General features: G+C 50.0%; 1 protein-coding gene across 1 annotated transcript in view; it reads left to right on the top strand.

The window, feature by feature from the left end:
- The first annotated feature begins 7,545 nt into the window (after positions 1 to 7,545).
- Positions 7,546 to 18,546, top strand: part of CPPED1 (calcineurin like phosphoesterase domain containing 1) — a 35,313-nt gene continuing 24,312 nt past the window's right edge. The window contains exons 1-2 of the mRNA XM_077316995.1: positions 7,546 to 7,681; positions 13,056 to 13,274. Of these exons, the coding sequence (XP_077173110.1) occupies positions 7,624 to 7,681; positions 13,056 to 13,274 (277 nt within the window). The 5' untranslated portion in view covers positions 7,546 to 7,623. The remainder of the gene's footprint in view (positions 7,682 to 13,055; positions 13,275 to 18,546) is intronic.

The following is an 18,546-nucleotide window of genomic DNA, read 5'->3' as shown; positions in this document are numbered from 1 at the left end:
CTGGAATTGAGGTCAGCCCCTTGTTAGTGTAAACACCAGCCCAATCCGAAGCAGAACAAGAGATCGCCATCTGTCTACGTTAAAACGAAAATCGGTTTTACTAAGACCTGGAGCAAAGTACTTCCAATGGAGAGATCCTTCTTCAGCATCTGCCTCCTCCAGGTCAACCCCGCTACACAAAAGACCATCTCTACTGGGCCCAAATGTCTTGCAAGCCAAATGGCATCTGGTAGACTGAAACCAAACATCCTTGCCACGGGCTTGCTGCGTGACACCCTTCCCCTCGCCTTCCTCCTTACAATGAATCAAGGAACATGTTTTAGGGTTCTTGAACAAACGGAGCCTGCCCACACGGACTGACTCAGATAAAAATCAATTAGTGCAGATTAGCCGGGGGGGGGGGGGGACGACGACAATCGACGCCACAACTCCAAAAATCTGCTCTGACAAACTCACCGAAAGGGGATGCAAAACACGGAGGCCCCTACGACTTCCATCATCAGCCAGGTGTGCCATGGAGCATTTGGGGACGGGCAAAAGGAGAGCAATTAAACTCTCCGCCCCTTTCGTTTTGTGTACATGGGTGATCCAAGTGCCTGTGCAAACGGGAACAAATGGGCTAATCCACTCCAGTGCGCTGACTCATTCACACTTTGAGCATCTTAAATCTCCGCTTCCCTCACTCTCCCGTTACCCGGGGAAATTTTGTCCCTGCTTCCACTGCCTAATTAATGCCAAATGGCTGTTGCTGTCACCAGGAACAGAAAGTGTCTTCTCCGTGAACAGCTGGCCCAGATATGTGCAGACAAATCCCACAGCTCCGCATGGCCATTTCCCCCAACACCACCACCACCCTAACAAGGAGCGAATCTCTACAGCTGCTTCTGGATTGCTCATTCCTGTTCGTTTATCCCGAAGCCCATTCTCCAGCGTGGGAATCGGAGGGGAGGGCTTGGGTTTGTGCATCATCTTCTGTTTCCCTAACCGTCCATTGTCCCGGTTTACAATGGGCCCTTCTTTTTAAGCGTTAGTTTAACATCAATTACGTGTAAGTGGCGTATTCAGTGCTTTCTTTTTTTTTTAAAGATAGCATTAAAAACCCCCAAAATAATAAATCAATTGGGACAGCGGTAAGAACAATTACGGGATCAAAATCTGGCGGTGACAGCCTACGAAGGGAACAATGGGACACGGCTAAATCCTGACAGAGTTTCTTGTTAGATGCTGTAATTCCCCTCAGGAGTTTGTTCTGGACTTGATTCTAATCCTTTTTTTCTGGGGCTGTTTAGGGAACAAGGAAGCTATTCACAAAGAGAAGTTCACAAAGATTTTTTTTTAAACAACAACAACAAACAAACCGGGGGAGGAGTATGCAAACTGCATAAAACTACTAAAGCTGCTTTGTTGTTGTTGTTAGGTGCGAAGTCGTGTCTGACCCATCGCGACCCCATGGACAATGATCCTCCAGGCCTTCCTGTCCTCTCCCATTCCCCGGAGTCCATTTAAGTTTGCCCCGACTGCTTCAGTGACTCCATCCAGCCACCAAATTCTCTGTCGTCCCCTTCTTCTTTTGTCCTCGATCGCTCCCAGCATTAGGCTCTTCTCCAGGGAGTCCTTCCTTCTCATGAGGTGGCCAAAGTGTTTGAGTTTCATCTTCAGGATCTGGCCTTCTGAGGAGCAGTCAGGGCTGATCTCCTCTAGGACTGACCGGTTTGTTCACCTTGCAGTCCAAGGGACTCACAAGAGTCTTCTCCAGCACCAGAGTCCAAAAGCCTCAATTCTTTGACGCTCGGCCTTCCTATGAATAAAAACAATCCTCGATGCACACAGAGAGACAGAGAGTTTAAAAGAGTGAATCCTCCTCTGGTAAAAGCCTGAGTGGAATGAAATTCTTTGGCCTGTCACCCAAAAGACAGCCAAATAGGTGTTAGATAAGCCTCCATGGGAAGAATGTTCCAAATGGGAAGGCCACCACTGCATAAGCCTTGTCAATGAATGCCACCTGCCTCCCCTCTATGGTTAATGTCAGAATCATAGAATTGGAAGGGGCCTCATGGGTCATCTAGTCCAACCCCCTGCACTATGCAGGACACTCACATCCCAATCGCTCATCCACTGTAACCTGCCACCCCTTTGCCTTCACAGAATAACAGAACAGGTAGAATTTCACAATTCAGGTAGAATTTCTTCCATTCTAAGAGCACGGCGCTTCTGATTCGGGAGCCATTCAGATCACCCTACACACTAGCCAGGTTGACTTGTCCTCTGACCTCTCTGCTCTGCAGGATCGGGAGTTCTTGGTCTGAGGAAGAGTGCTTGCCCTCGGAAGCTCACGCCTTGAATAAAATCTTGGTTGGTCTTAAAGGGGCTACTGGACTCTGGTTTTATTGTGCTACTTCAGACCAACACGGCTACCCATTTGAATCTAGCGTGGTTGAGTAGTTAGAGACACTAGGATCTGAGAAGTCCAATTTCAATGCTCCACTCTGCCGTGGAAGCCAGCCAGGTGACCTTTGGCTGGCCAGTCAGGTAGAGAAATACCCGGAGACTTTGGGGGCGGGGCCAGAAGGAGTGGAGTATAATGCTATGGATTCCGCCTCCCAAGCCGCCTTTTTCTCCTGGGGAACTCGTGTATCTGATCTGGAGATGAACTTCAATTCCAGGGGATCCCCAGGTCTCCCCTGTGGACTGGCATCCCTACTCACAAGATGCTCTGAGGATACAATGGAGAAGAAGAGAAGGATGTATGTTGCTTTGGATCCTGATTGGGAAGAAAGTTCAGTGATGCAAATACCCTAAATACGTTGTGGAACTTCAGCCTTTTTTATCCATTTTCCGACCCCACGTTGAGCCAACCATTCTCCTCCATTTTATGCCCCCTTCTTCCATCTGACCCTGGAACTGAGGGGCCCAAACCCAAATCAAGTTGGGCATGAGGGGGGACAGCCCTCGCTGTCTCTGGGCCCCAGCTGGCAGTATTCAGAGTTTCTTTGCAGGCGTCATGACCTACAACCAGGGGTAGAAATCTCCTCTGTGGATTTGCCTCTTCCCCCATCTGAAGCCATCTAAGCTAGCAGCCATCGGTACATTTGTGGAGCGTTTGGGAGAAAATGACGCGCACCACAAAACAGTGGGGCTCCTGAATACAGTTCATCAGCACCCTGCCGCTTTGTAATCCGACGCAGAGGAAGGGTCTGAAACGAGCCTTCTGCTTTACAATTGGTAATCGGCTATAATCAGACCTGCTGCATAATCAACCCTGGCCTGATCCAAACATCCGATGAGAAAGGAGTGCGGCGGTGACAGGATTCAAAATATTTATTCATGCCGTTCCCCTTTGGGGGCATGTATTAAGCACAAGCCACTCACACACGGCGCTATCTGCCATCATTAAGGCTGTGATCCCTTTGCCAGCTGTGGGGGATTCTTTGGTTTTAAAGTGTATGCGTATTTTGCTAGTTTGTGGGTTTCCCTTGCTTCCCTCACCAAGGTTAACCACCCTTGCTTAATGCCTGGGGTCTAGAAACACGTGTGGTGGTGTAAGGGCTGCTATTTCAGAGTTCGATTTCCAGTTTGGTGTCGTGGTTAGGAGTGCGGACTTCTAATCTGGTATTCCGGGTTCGATTCTGCGCTTCCCCACGTGCAGCCAGCTGGGTGACCTTGGGCTCGGCACGGCACTGATAAAACTCTTCTGACCAAGCAGTGATATCAGGGCTCTCTCAGCCTCACCCACCCCACAGGGTGTCTGTTGTGGGGAGAGGAAAGGGAAGGCGATTGTAAGCCACTTTGAGACTCCTTCGGGTAGAGAAAAAGCGGCATATAAGAACCAACTCTTCTTCTTCTTCAGTAATATCAGGGCTCTCTCAGCCTCCCCCACCTCACAGAGTGTCTGTTGTGGGGAGAGGAAAGGGAAGGCGATTGTAAGCTGCTTTGAGACTCCTTTGGGTAGAGAAAAAGCGGTATATAAGAACCAACTCTTCTTCTTCTTCAGTAATATCAAGGCTCTCTCAGCCTCACCTCCCTTACAGAGTGTCTGTGGTGTGGAGGGGAAAGGGAAGGCAATTGTAAGCCACTTTGAGATTCCTTCGGATAGAGAAAAGCGGCTTCTTCTTCTTCATTATATCATACTCTTCCCTCAAAGTTTCATGTAGATTAGGCATATCAGAAGCAGAAGTCTTGGGCAAATTGTTTCCAATTCTGGGTTGTTCCAGCTTCCACGGATTCCAGCCGTGTTAATAGGGTCAGCCTACAAATATGATTTAAAACAGCCGAGCTTTACCTTTGAATATCAAAAGACAAACTGGGTGAACAGATCTCTTGTGAGGGATGAGACCGCATTTCACATCTCCCCATTCCGATTTTCTTTTTCTTTTCTTCCTTTTCCACCACTTCCTGTTTTCCCGTGGTAGCTTTTTTCTTACCCAAATGATGCCTGTTTCCCAACACTGTTTGTATGTCAGCTGTGACTTTGTATAAAATGATGCATGAAATGACATTGAACTGGCAGAAAAGAAATGAAAGCAAAAGAATTATAGACAGCCATTTATTTATCTGCCACTTTGACCCCTGTTGAGGACCTGGAGCAGCTTACAGTATCACCTCTGCTGTTTAATCGCCACAACAACCTTGTGGTTCAGATTAGCCGCAAAGAGAAAGAATAGCCTAAAATCATCCCCAGTAATTGGACTAGAACAGTGTAATTCTGCTTAGGAGACCTAGGCCCCAGATAAAATCTTGTTTCAGGCTTATTCGGTTACTACTGAATATGGTGTTAAGGTGGTCTCCTTAGTTTGATATCACTGTCATTACGCTTTTAAATTTTCCTAATTCCTAGGAACTAGAATGACTAGAGTTTAGCCATCTGAGCATGACAGCTAGGCATGAAACCTCCAGATTCAGGGGTAGTCTTCCTTGTCATGCCAGGAGCTGGGATTTTCTATCATATGTTATGCCCTGCTTGTTAACTTCTCAGGATTGAGCGTGGGTGTCTTGTTATCGGTAAAAAACAGGAATCAGACGTTGCTTCAGATGCAATCGCATGCAATCTCTATCCCATTGAATCATAGGGACTTACTTCTGAGGAGACCCACTTAGGCCTGCTAGCTCCCTTCTGAACCTGCCATAACTGTCTCTTTTTACTCAGTGAGTAACTCCTTATTGGTCTCAAACGGCTAGCCGCAACTATAACGCTGCTTCTTCTGTGAAAAATAAGTTAGTGTATTGACCGGAGAGAGTAAGAAAGAGGCACAATAGAGAAGTAGAGTGAAAATAATTCCAACAAATTGCATTTAATCCTCCTTAGAGCATCAATAAAAGAAAACAACCGCAAACGAAAATACACGATAAAATTCTCCGTTATCTTTATGACAATCCGTAGCACGGCTTTCTGGATAAGACTGGTGATTTTGCAGCCCCCAAAACAAATAGAGACACCTTCCTTTTCCACTGGCAAGTAAAAATTCACATTTTAGATCAGTGGTCTTGTCTAGTTCGGCTAAAAAGCAAGACAGGATCTGGATTTCCATGCACTGGAACCATAACACACCCCAAGGGGGGGTTAATTGGGAGACCCTGTGCAATATATTCAGCAACATATCATCCAGGAAATAGAATCATAGAGTAGGAAGGAGCCTTACAGCAGGGGTAGTTCGCAGGCAGAGGCTCATGAACATCTGGAGGACCACAGCTTGACTACCCCTGCCTTAGAGGCCATCTAGTCCAACCCCCTGCTCAATGCAGGACCATCAACATGAGTTCCAATCCCCATTCAGGCATCATGACGCCCACTAGGTTTTTAACTAGTTACCATCTTTCACAGGATTATTGCTGGAATTGCAATCAGCAAGCAATTCGGTGAAGTCAACTCTGAAGGGTTGTTGTAGTAAAATTCCTGGGCTGCTAAACTGTACCTAGGTGCTCACTAGTGACATCAGGTGGTTACTGGTGGGATTGCAGTGGAAAAATCCTGAGCACATGGCCTGAGGGATCCCTTTGTTTAAATTGGGCCACCGCCTGATTATTCTAATTCTGATGATTTTAATTTTGGGGATATCGTGAAGTCGACAGACATGGCTGGGTTTATTCACTTGGATCTCACCCTTCTTGTAAGGAAGAGCGGCATGATGGAGAAGATTTTCTTCCTTTCACCTATTTAATGGTCGCCAGGTTCGGCTGAGAAGTGAGAGTTTTGCGGGGATTCATGCACTATTTCCCCCTCTCCAATTTCTGCACATCTGTCTTTCCCTCCTTCTCACTTCAGTATGAGTGTAAATATATTTTTAAAAGGCGACGACTCCTTGTTCTAGCCTTCCACAGGCTCACGTTTTGTAAAGTTTAGCAGGAAATTGCAAACCGGCTCAGAATGTATTTATTTTTGATTGCGAGGAAGCATACTAAATCGGTAGACTGAGCTGTCCCAGAAAGGTGTTTTTAACCTAATGAAACTGTCGGGAGAGCATTTTAGACTCTTGTCACCCTTGTTAAATAGCTGTGCCGTTTTTAATCAGATTGCCCAACCATTCCTGTCTAATATTACTTTAAATCCCCTGCTTAACAACTATTTACTGGTTTACAATGTATTTACTTATTTGCAATTATATACTGCCCCCCCCTTACAGATTTTATCGTTTTATTATAAAACAATTTTTAATAATAATTACAGTGTTGATCTGGGCTTTCCGGTGTTTATGACCTAGCTTGGCGCTGTATGTTAATAAATCTAACCACATTGCTATTGATTTCTCTCTGTTTTGGAACACAAATTTCTAAAAATATAAAAGTGAAACAGCGTCGCCACTGATGAGGGGCCTTTCCCAGGTCAATTGTGACCCTACCACACGAGTGGCCAAACTGTGGCTCTCCAGATGCCCCAGGACTACAATTCCCATGAGCCCCTGCCAGCTCTCCAGATGTCCATGGGCTGCAATACTCATGAGCCCGACAGCTCATGAGTATGGACTACGATTCCCATGAGCCCCTGCCAGATGCCAAAGGACTACGATACCCATGATCCCCTGCCATCTCTCCAGATGTCCACAGTCAACAATACCCATGAGCCCCTGCCAGCTCTGCAGATGCCCATAGACTACAATACCCATGAGCCCCCACCAGCTCTGCAGATGCCCATAGACTACAATACCAATGAGCCCCTGCCAGCTCTGCAGTTGTCCAGGGACTTCAATACCCATGATCCCCTGCCAGCCAGCTCTCCAGATGTCCAGAAAACAATACCCATGAGCCCCTGCCAACTCTCTAGATATCAAGGTACTGCAATACCCATGAGCCCCTGCCAGCTCTCCAGAAGTCCACAGACAACGATACCCATGATCCCCTGCCAGCTCTGCAGATGCCCATGGACTACACTTCCTATGAGGAGGGCCGCACTTGGGCCACCGCTTGCTAATTGAATGCTGACAAATTCCTCCCGCCCCCTGTGGATGTCAAGCCACGAGGCTCGCCCGCTCCCCACCGGCACGCCCCGCGCCACGCCCCCTTGCCGCAAGCCCCGCCCCCTTGCCGCAAGCCCCGCCCCCTCTCCCTCCGCCGCGGGCCGCCATTGGTGAGGGGAACCCCGGCGCTTCCGGGAGGGGGCGTGTCCGGCTGGCGGCGGCGGCGACTCTCTCCATGGCGGAGGAAGCGTTGGCGAAGGCGCGCGGCAGGAGCCTCAGTGCTTTCCGCGGAGGTACATTGAGGGATTCCTCCGCCCTCCCTTCCACCCCCCCCCCCGGCGGAGGGAAGGGGAAAACGGGGCGCGAGGGGGGCTGGCCGGGACTTCTTTCGCAGCTGGAGGCGGGCGGGAGATTGGCAGGGCTGGGGAGGAGGGAGCTCCATGGACTACAATTCCCATAAGCCCCTGCAGACTGGGCCTTATGCGCCTCATGCACCCCTAATTTGTGCTCCTGCGCTGGGGCAGAGAAGTTCTCAGTGCATAAGCGGTCTTTGCAACTCCTCCTGATAGGGAAAAGCGGCATATAAGAAACAAGTCTTCTTCCTCCTCCTCCCTCTCAGTCTCACCTCCCTCACAGGGTGTCTGTTGTAGGTAGAGAAAAGGGAGATTGTAAGCCGCTTTGAGTCCCCCTTCTGGTAGGGAAAGCGGCATATAAGATTAAGGTGACCAGATTTTAACATTGGTAAAGCGGGACACCATTGACTGGGGGGGGGGAGGGGTGGTTCTCGATTAAAAATTTGGTCCGTATGGAGCAACAAAAAGTTTCATAGCACGCAAAAACAGTATTGTAATATATATTTGTTAATTTCAACCTCAGTACAATTTGTCAGGTTTCCCCCAGATGTCCCTCCAAAAAGTGGGACAATCTGGACACCTTATATAAGATCCAACTCTTCTTCTTAACGCAGGCTTTCTCTTCCAAGGTTTTGTGACGTTTTTTGACAGCCCTGGAAGGGTTTTCCGAACTGGTGGGAGTTAAGTGTGTGTGTGTGCGTGTTTTATCAGTGATATGAACATATATGGTCCATATGTGGTCATATCGACCTACCCACCCTGTCCCAAAACAGCCAGTGATGGGCCTGGAGGGGTGTAGGAAGGGGAGGGCCCTGGGTGGGCATGTCCGTACCTCTGCTTCCCCACCCTATTCTGCATGAATTAATTAATCTTAATTAACCCTTCCAGGGCCCTCAAGAAATCCCAGGGTTTCACGAAAGCCTGGCCCGGAGAGCACGGTCAGAAGAACACCGCCCCTGCAACAGGCTGTAGGAAGTATGCGGTTTCCTTGGCCTAAGCCATAGCCAAAATAGCTGCAGCTCTGTAATGGCTTTTTGCATTCCAAATTGGAGGTAGCAGAGAGCATTTCTCCGCAAAGCCTTCTCGACAGCTTGGTTCTTGGTTTCCTAGAGGAAATGTTTCCTCTCCCCCAACAGAGCCGGATCTTCCCCGGTCCGGAGCGTGCGCGCGGTTCTGCCACATGAGTCCTGGCAGCAGGGTGGGTGCAGATGGTCTTGCCAGTTTGGAGCAGAGCACCCTCCATTCCGCACGGGGTGGGGTGGGGGGGGAAGCTGGTGACAGATGGAGCCCCCTGGTTACGTGAAGTCGACAGCAAAAATGTTATCACAAGGGATGTCCAGGGACAGGGTAAATGTTACTGAACAAAACTGGGGGCAAATGCTCCTTTTAAGTGTGATTAAGCAGCCGTCGCAACGCCGATCTACGGGCAGCCTCCTAAAACCCACTGCGGTGGTTATTACAGCTACTCCGGTCTAGGATCGTACGATTAAATAAAAAATAATAATTGCCGTGTTACCGACGGCCCATCCCTGATTGGTATCTTCCAATTTTCCCATCGGCTTGTTTGTGAAAAACAACAAACCTGTTGCAAGAATCCTGCGTGGATGTCTGGTGTCTTTTATCAGAGGAGTGGAGCAAGGGTTGTCTAGAACAGGGGGAGTCAACCTGGTGGTCCTCCAGATGTCCATGGACTGCAATTCCCAGGAGCCCCTGCCAGCAAATGCTGGCAGGGGCTCATGGGAATTGTAGTCCATGGACATCTGGAGGACCACAGGTTGACTACCCCTGGTCTAGAAATCAACTGGGAAAGAATATTGGGGGCGGAAATACAGCTGTTCATCACAAGAGCGTTTGGATTCGTTTTTTTAAAGGCCTTAGAACTGAGCCAGTCAGTGGATGCTAGGTGCAATGAAGGGAATATGAGGCCCATTTTCTATATGTGCGTGATCCGATACCAAGCCCTTCACCGCAGGTTTTGAGTGGTCTCACCGAGGGACTGCCGTGCTCGAAAAAGCCCCGGAGATGTAGCCTGCATGTTCCTTTGGGTCGTGGTGGTTGAACCCACAAAGTTCTGCCTTCTGCTGAGCAAGAGCATGGGTCTGTCAAGGTCTCCTCCGACTGGCCTGGAGACACTCTAGGACCTTATGTAAATACCTTTCACGTCACCTTTTGGGCCTTTTAGAATCATGGAATCCTAGTGGGAGTGGGAAGGGGCCATAGAGGGCATCTAGTCCAACCCCTTGGTCTTTGCAGGGTCAGCCTAACGGGGTTTTCAAAGAGGGTGGTACGCCCCCCTCCCCACGGGGGCGGTGAAGAATCCAGGGGGGTGGCGAGGAATCTGGGATGCACTGAAGAATTTGAGGTCAGTGAGAAATTTGGGGGCAGTAGGGGGGAGGAGATGGAGGAGGAGGAGGTGGCGGTGGCGGTGGTGGGTGAGGCTGAGAGAGCCCTGATATTCCAGCTCAGTCAGAACAGCTTTATCAGCGCCGTGGCGAGCCCAAGGTCACCCAGCTGGCTGCATGTGGGGGAGTGCAGAATCCAACCCGGCTGGACAGATTGGAAGTCCGCACTCCTAACCACTACACCAAACTGGCTCTCAGGACAGCTCTGGGAGGCTGGAAAAGCCTTCTGCTTGCTTGCTTGCTTGCTTCTCTCTCTCTCTCTCTCTCTCTCTGCTCCCCAAAAGTGTGCTTTGAATTTGCACTAGACCGAACACCAGGAAAGAGGTGCGTGTTCATATGTGCGAGGGGCACTATGGATGTGGCCTGGGAACCAAGGTGGCGGCAAAACCCAAAAGTCCAGAAACCACCTGCCTAAAGCATCGAGGACAAGGATCTGCCCAGCCTCTGCTTAAAGACCGCCGGGCATCCGATTCCAGCTGCTTAACTATTCTGTGAAAAAAAGAATCCCCCCCTGCTTCTGGAGTGGCTCTATTTTGGTGACCCTTCAAAGGTGACCCTCTGTCGTCTCTGTCTTCTTCAGCAACTGATGTGCTGGCATTTGCCGCATTTGGTACCCACCACAGACCTGCAGGGCCAAGTGTTTAAATTCCTGGACAGAGTCCTGGGCGTTTGAAGGGAACCGCAGAAAGATCAGGCTGCACTTTTAGTTTTGCCTTGATCGGGAAGGGCTAGCGTTGCGTAACGTCCAACCGCCTTCCTTTTCACCGTGAACTGTCAGGTTAAATTTTAAACGACAGTTTTTAATTCCGCACACACACACCCTCCCCTTTCGCCATTCAGAAATGATTGTCTAACTTCGGCAAATTGCTCTCACCTTTGAGTCTGCCGAGGCCTCGGGAGAAGGGAGCTGTTAACTCTGCAGATGGCCCCAGGGGTAATTTTTCCAATTAGAAACCTGATTTGGGGAGGCCGGAGTTGACCCGATGGCAGCTTTAGGGGTTCTTCACGCTGCGGGAAGGGAAAAGGAGACGCTGGTTTGGTAGCAGTCAAAAAGAAAGGGGAGGGATGTCTTTGGGTGAGGAAATCTTCCCTCCTAATCTCAGGATTAGTTAATGTATAGTTCCAGATTCGAATCCTCACTCTGCCACGGAAGCTTGTGGGATGACATTGGTCCTGGATGCACTCTTGGCCTAGCTTCCCTTGCAGCCTCACCTTGCTTTAAAAAATTCTCCTTTTTTGTGGGAATAAAACGGAGGGCAGAGCACTGCCTTACAGCTGTATCGGTCCAGCCGCCTTAGTCATACAAAAGTTGCGTGCCGAAATTTTGCTTCTAACCTGTCTCTTTAAGTCTTTCCTCTCACTCTCCCGTCATCCAGTTGGCTTAGTTGAGTGTGTTTTTGCTTAATTTGAGGGGTGTTCTTCTTTTCCTTGGCTTGGGGCAGCTTCAGCTGTGAGCGGCGTTCATCCTGATGACAGAATTTTGTAGTACGTGGAGCGTTTCTCTAGCGGAAAATATCTTCGCCTTGATTACTTATGCAGGAGGCATCCCGGTCCAGGGGACTTGAAGTAGAGAGGAGACAAACCAGTTCAACTGTTCACACATTGCTGAGTTGATTGTATTAGGGGACGTAGATCATCTCTGATCAGGACGTAGAAAGTGGTGGCCATTTGGAGAGGTTTCTTTCAATCACGTTCTTGGTTGGGCGGGAACACAGTGTTAAAGTCGGACCTCTGCCCATGGACTCAAGTTCCATTCTTATGCATCCTCTCCCCTTTGGGCCATGACCTTCAACCCGCTGGGTGACCTTGGGCTCACCACAGCACTGATAGAAGTGTCCTGACCGAGCAGGAATATCAGGGCTCTCTCAGCCTCACCCACCTCACAGGGTATCTGTTGTGGGGAGAGGAAAGGAAAGGCAAATGTAAGCCGCTTTGAGACTCCTTCGGGTAGAGAAAAGCGGCATATAAGAACCAACTCTTCTTCTTCTTCAGTAATCTCAGGGCTCTCTCAGCCTCACCCACCTCACAGGGTATCTGTTGTGGGAAGAGGAAAGGAAAGGCAAATGTAAGCCGCTTTGAGACTCCTTCGGGTAGAGAAAAGCGGCATATAAGAACCAACTCTTCTTCTTCAGTAATATCAGGGCTCTCTCAGCCTCACCTCCCTCACAGGGTGTCTGTTGTGGGGAGAGGAAAGGGAAGGAGATTGTAAGCCGCTTTGAGACTCCTTCGGGTAGAGAAAAGCAGCATATAAGAACCAACTCTTCTTCTTCTTCAGTAATCTCAGGGCTCTCTCAGCCCCACCTCCCTCACAGGGTGTCTGTTGTGGGGAGAGGAAAGGGAAGGCGACTGTAAGCCGCTTTGAGCCTCCTTCGGGTAGAGAAAAGCGGCATATAAGAACCAACTCTTCTTCTTCAGTAATATCAGGGCTCTCTCAGCCTCACCCACCTCACAGGGTGTCTGTTGTGGGGAGAGGAAAGGGAAGGCGACTGTAAGCCGCTTTGAGCCTCCTTCGGGTAGAGAAAAGCGGCATATAAGAACCAACTCTTCTTCTTCAGTAATATCAGGGCTCTCTCAGCCTCACCCACCTCACAGGGTGTCTGTTGTGGGGAGAGGAAAGGGAAGGCGACTGTAAGCCGCTTTGAGCCTCCTTCGGGTAGAGAAAAGCGGCATATAAGAACAAACTCTTCTTCTTCATGGTGGATCTTCCTCTTCATTTGCATCTGGAGAAGGGAGCTTTGACTCCTGAGACTGGATATCTGGGTAATTTGGATGGCTTTTCAGGTGCTACCGGATTTGAATTTTGTTCTTCAACCTGAATTTTGTCCTTCTCCCCCATGAACCGGTCTTCATAGACAATGGGAATGCTGACGCCTTTTCCATTCTTCTCTCTCTTTCCTCCCCGTCATGTTCAGAGGCGGAACAGGAATGGAAGGCCCCGTTCTACTTCATTCAGGGCGCGGACCCTCAGTTTGGGCTCATGAAAGCCTATGCCATCGGCGACTGCAGCAGCGGCGGGGACGAATGGGACCAGGAGCTGAAACTCACGGAACAAGCGGTTCAAGCCATCAACCGGCTGGATCCCAAGCCGAAGTTCTTTGTGATTTGTGGGGATCTCGTACACGGCATGCCAGGTAACCAGGTGGAACCCCAGAGCTGAAAAGCTCTCCAGCACCTTTCCGGTCCCCAAGCGTGTCTGCACAGGTGGCCTTGTTAGGAATAATCAAAAACAATCCCTCCCTTTCATTTCACTTTCCCAGGGCAGCTTGCTGGGTGACGGTTGACTCCCCTCCCCGGCCAGGTCTCCTTGTTCAGTCAGGCTCTCCAGCAAAAAGCAGATACCTGGAGGACCGTTAAGGTTGTCCATATAACCCTAGAGATTGATAGGGGTGGCTCTCCACCTGTGGGGTGTTACATTCCGTGCAAAACCAAAACAAAAAAAGGGAACCGAAACCCAACCGGAACAAAAGTCAGGAACCCAAAAGTTGAGCTGCAAAAGCAATATTTTTTTTAAACAATCGTACAAATATTTATTAAACAACGTGCATGGATATACATTAAAAACATATTTAAAACAACACGTGCCCAAATAGGCCAAATGCATTTCGACCCCAAGGGGTCTTCCTCAGTAGTCAAATTAACGTGTGGAATGCTGTTTTGGACAAGATCAAAATCTAAAGGCTTGCTGGATGGCAAAGAAAAATCTGTTACGTTTAGCTCCAACTGGTATTTCTAAAGTATCTTATTTGGAGACCCCCCCCCCCATTTTTTTCTAGCACACACAGGAAGGCACTTTTGATGCAGAGCTAAGCATAAGCTAAGAGCGAGGGCCTCAGATAATACGTATTTTGGAAGGGGGGCTCCAAATAACATACTTTAGAAATACTAGTTGGAGCTAAACCGAACAGATTTTATTTTGCCATCCAGCAAGCCTTTAGATCAGTGGTTCTCAACCTGGGGGTCGGGACCCCTTTGGCAGGGCAAGCAGCTTGGCCGGGGGGAAGGGGGTGCCATCCACACAACAGCCTTGCAGGGTAGATCGAGATGGAGCGTTCGTCTGTCTGGAGCAGCAGAAAAGAGCGAGATCGGCACAGTGGGACAAGAGACAGAACTGAACTGAGAAACCCCAGAAGAAGAAAAAAATTATATACAATCATGAACAAGGCCAGTTTCAGTTTAATTTCTGGATAATTTTATGGTTGGGGGTCACCCCAACATGAGAAACTATATTAAAGGGTCACAGCATTAGGAAGGTTGAGAACCACTGCTTTAGATGTTGACCTTGTACAAAAGAGCATTCCACCCATTAATTTGACCACTGGAGAAGACCCTTGGTATTTTACATTCCACCAAATTGCTGTCGGAGAACCTGGTTCCCACCATGATAGAACCACCATGGTTTCCCGTCTGGTGGAATGAGCCCCCAGGAGAACTGAGGGCTCTGATAGAGCTGTCCAGGTTCCACAGGCCCTGCAAGACGGAGTGAGTGTTGTACGTCTGCTTACGTACGTAAAATGTAAGGCCTTGTCGAACGTAATGAGATGGAGTTCAATGTTTAGTCCTCAACCTTTTTATTGTTGTTCGTTGTGGGTTAGGGTAGAATTGGGTGTTTGTCACTTCCAGGATGTGCTTCTTGTGTTTTGGGGCCTGTTTTTTTTTTCTTGTGAGTTGAATTTGCTTTAAAGGCTATTCTTTGTTCAAGGGCTTTCCGAAATTAGAAAGGGATGATGAGAGGGTGCAAAAATAATCCAGCCACTGATTGCGATGGAGAAAAACGACCTGATTAAGGAAAGTGTCCAAGGAGGATGGCAGCTAGTCTGTCAGCACTGCCACATGGTTGCTCTGACTGTCATCTGTTATCTCATACGCAGGTGGCCTAATGCAGCCTTTCTCAACTTTTTTTATCATTGAGAAACCCCTGAAACGTTCTTCAGGCGTCAAACAACCGCAGAAGATCATGCAGAATAGGGTTGGGAAGCAGAACTGTGGACACGCCCACCCAGGGCTCCTCCCCTCCTCCCCCTATCATTGGCCATTTTGGGAAGGGGAGGGGCTAGTGAACATGACCATATGAACATGACCCCTCTCCTCTCCCCTTCCCTGCCTGACAGCCCCCTTCCCCCCCCCCGGCAAATTGTGCAAGCCGGCGTTTTTACTTTTGTGGGTGAACTGAGACGAAAATCATGCATCCTGTCTGTTTCGTCCTCCCGGGCAAATCGGCAGTGACAGTAATGAGGACGGATCGGCACACGCTCGCCTCTCCCGCGCCCTCCGGGCAGCAGCGAGGATTGGGCCTGGAGCAAAGGAGGTTTGGGGAGGGAGGATAAGCAGAGCATCTCGCCCGTGGGACCCTTCCCCTCGCAAAACAAGCCACGGCGGCATTGGAGCAGGAGCAAAAGAAACAAATAACCGAACGTCAAACCAGTTTCTCCCCCCGGAAATCTATATATTTACCCCTTTGAATCCCGGACGTATGCCGCGAAGAAAACGGCAAAACACAGCTGCCGGAGCTGCTCGGATGTCACGGCCTTTGAACGTGGCGACGTCTTGGCCTCCCGGCAGCTTGGGCTGATAAATAGCATCCTTCTCGGCTAAACCGGGACGCAATCAAGCCGAGCGCTTGGAGCCCATTACGCGCCATTACAGGCACCGGGTAATCAGCGGCAGCGGCTCTGCCAGTCAAGACGGTGATTAAAAATGACTTGTCCTTGGATTATTATTACTATATTAGGACGAGGAGTTTGCTTCTCGCGTCGCGCGCGCCCCTGTGGCCGTGCGCCCCCAGAATCGTTAAAATCCGCTGTGGCGGGATCTTAATTGAGCCGTAGGCGAGAGAATCTTTCCGTGGGACTCCTGGAGAAGGGGGTTTCCACCCACCCCCCGGTAAATTATTGTTTTCTCCCTAGAGAACAATTTTTGGCAGGTCGGGGCTTAGATGATGGATTAGGACCGTGGAGGAAGACGCCCCAAGAGAGAGCTGCTGGCTTCCAACAGGTCTTAAGGCCGAGTGAAATCCGTGGTTTGTTTGTTTATTTATTTATTTTGGGCTTTATATGCCGCTGCTAGCCAACAGGTCTCGCGGCGGTTCACAGTAAGCGTTAAAAATGACAATAAAAAAACCCCATAATCCCCAATTACAAAAATACAGGCAGTGGTGGCATTCTATCTATTAACCCCACCTTGTTCAATCAGAGGCCACGGGAGAGGGAGCAGTGGATTGATCTGGATGGATCTTGGGGATCCAAGATAGAACCCGGGCTCTGCCCTGGCTTCGACCATACGCCTGGCGGAAGAGCTCCGTCTTGCAGGCCCTGCGGAAAGCTGGTGATTCCCGCAGGGACCTCAGCTCTTCCGGGAGCTCATTCCATCAGGTTGGGGCCAGGATTAAAAAAGTCCGGGCCGGGTTGAGGCCAGGCGAACCTCCCGGGGGCCCGGGACGACCAGTAAGTTCATACCCGCAGGTGGCTCTCTAGCCTCTGCTTAAGAACTTCCAAAGAAGGAGAACCCACCACTTCCTGAGGAAGCGCTCTGACGGTCGGGAACTTCTTCCGGATGCTTAGCCGAAACGTCTTTTGAATTAATTCCACCTCCCGAATCAGCCTTGAATCAGATCTGCTGGGGATGAGCTGACCCTTCTGAAGTGACCCCTCTTTGCTCGCCGGGAGACTGACACAGGGCTTTTTCGGATTTGTGTTGCCGCAGGTCTTTCCAACGCAGATTTGTCTTGGAAGGCCTGTTGCAAGACCCGCCCTGGGGGACATGCACTTAGTTATCCTGTACAAATGTCTGCGGCTTGACGTACTAGAAGATTTGAGTGCCTGCTTTGTTTATTGCCAGGTGAATGATTTGTTGAGACCGCTAATGGCTGAGTGAGATGGCATCTCCCCTCTGTGTGTGTATGTTTGTGTGTGTTTGATTGAAGAGAACAACCCAACAGGATTGCCCGCATGTGCTAATGGGCTCCAGAGGCTAGGCTTCTGCTAGAGCAGCTTTACATCCGAGCTTCTCGGATACGTCGGCAAATGAGGAAGATGGCCGTGCAAGGCGTAAAAGAGGGCACATTCTCCCGTCGCGCCTGGAGAACAGGAGGTGCGGAAAGCGTTTTGCACTCTCGGGCAGGCGAATGAGAGAACCAGGTGAAATTGTCTTTCCCTCTGGTATGAATGGAAAACTCGCCTTGCCCGGCTTCCTAGGTCCGTGGGAAAGGGGGCAATTTCAGCTGATCCTCCAGTGCATTAAGGTGCTAAGTGCACAGTGCAGGTTGATATCTTCCATGCCAGTGAAATATTGATGACTAGCTTCAAAGCCCGTTCCTAAGAACGGGCATTGAAAGGGTCCCCTCCCCTGGCCCCCCATCCAGGCAGCTTAACGTGGCTTTGGGCCACAGCTGGCAGCCGGATCAAGTGGGGCAGGCGGGGGCTGGGCAGCTCGTTAGCAGGGCCGGGACAGAGCTCCTTAGCAGGCTGTCAGCAGGCTGGGAGGTCCTTGTTAGCAGGCCCTCCACCAAGACCCTGTGCCCACGGCCCTCTCCCCTGCTGTTGGCTCCAGGCACTGAGGCACGTCTGAGAGCAAAGAGGCTAGAGTCAGGGTCGGAGGGCGGAAGCTGCAGGGGCAGGGCCAATCAGGGTACAGCCAGCTGGCTGCACCCTGATTGGCCCTATTCCAACTTGGACAGCCGGACACGTTCCACCCCCCTGGCTGTTTCACAAATATATAGAGGAACCATGGATAAGGATTGTAGGACTACCTTTCACCCCCCTACAATGTCTTTTAACATAGCAGAAGTGAGCTCCAGAACTGAGTTCCGCTAGGGCCTTGATTTCGTTGGGGAGCTCATTCCACCAGGTTGGAGCTCTTGTTGAGGCCAGGGATCGCCAGGTTATTGGAATAGATAGAGCATGTCACTGTTTGGGGAGTTTATGCAAACAGATGGTTGAGGTATGATCGCGAATGGACTTGAAAGTGAGGAGTAGCCCCGTAAACCTGATCCGACATTTGATTGGTAGCCAGTGCTATGAATTTGAGCCAAGAAGGGAGGCCATGCTCAAAGGTTGCCATGCAAGGGTCTTAAGTAGCAATGCAAAGAGACTTCTGCCCCACTCCTTTGAGAGCCAAGCAGACAAGGCCACCATGGGGAGAGGGCGGGCCAGGGCTCCGGAAGGGGTAGGGCTGCGAAGCACCCGGGGGAGCCGGGAAAGCTGTCAGAATTCCCATTGGTCTTCAGACTGGCGTTCTCCTCCCCAGCCAAGCTGCATCCAAGGCCTCAAAGGATCTGTGCAGACAAGACCTGGTAGGGGGGCACCAGTGACCCAGACAGAATTTCCAGTGAGCTCATCACGGTTCTTGAGAAAAGACCCCACACCCTTTTTTTTTCCAGGCAGGGTACTAAAATATAGAAACAAGGAC

The sequence above is a fragment of the Paroedura picta genome, chromosome 17 (assembly GCF_049243985.1).
Source record: "Paroedura picta isolate Pp20150507F chromosome 17, Ppicta_v3.0, whole genome shotgun sequence".
Taxonomy (NCBI): domain Eukaryota; kingdom Metazoa; phylum Chordata; class Lepidosauria; order Squamata; family Gekkonidae; genus Paroedura; species Paroedura picta.
Note: the sequence above shows the minus strand (reverse complement) of the source record. Positions and strands in the feature narration are given on the sequence as shown.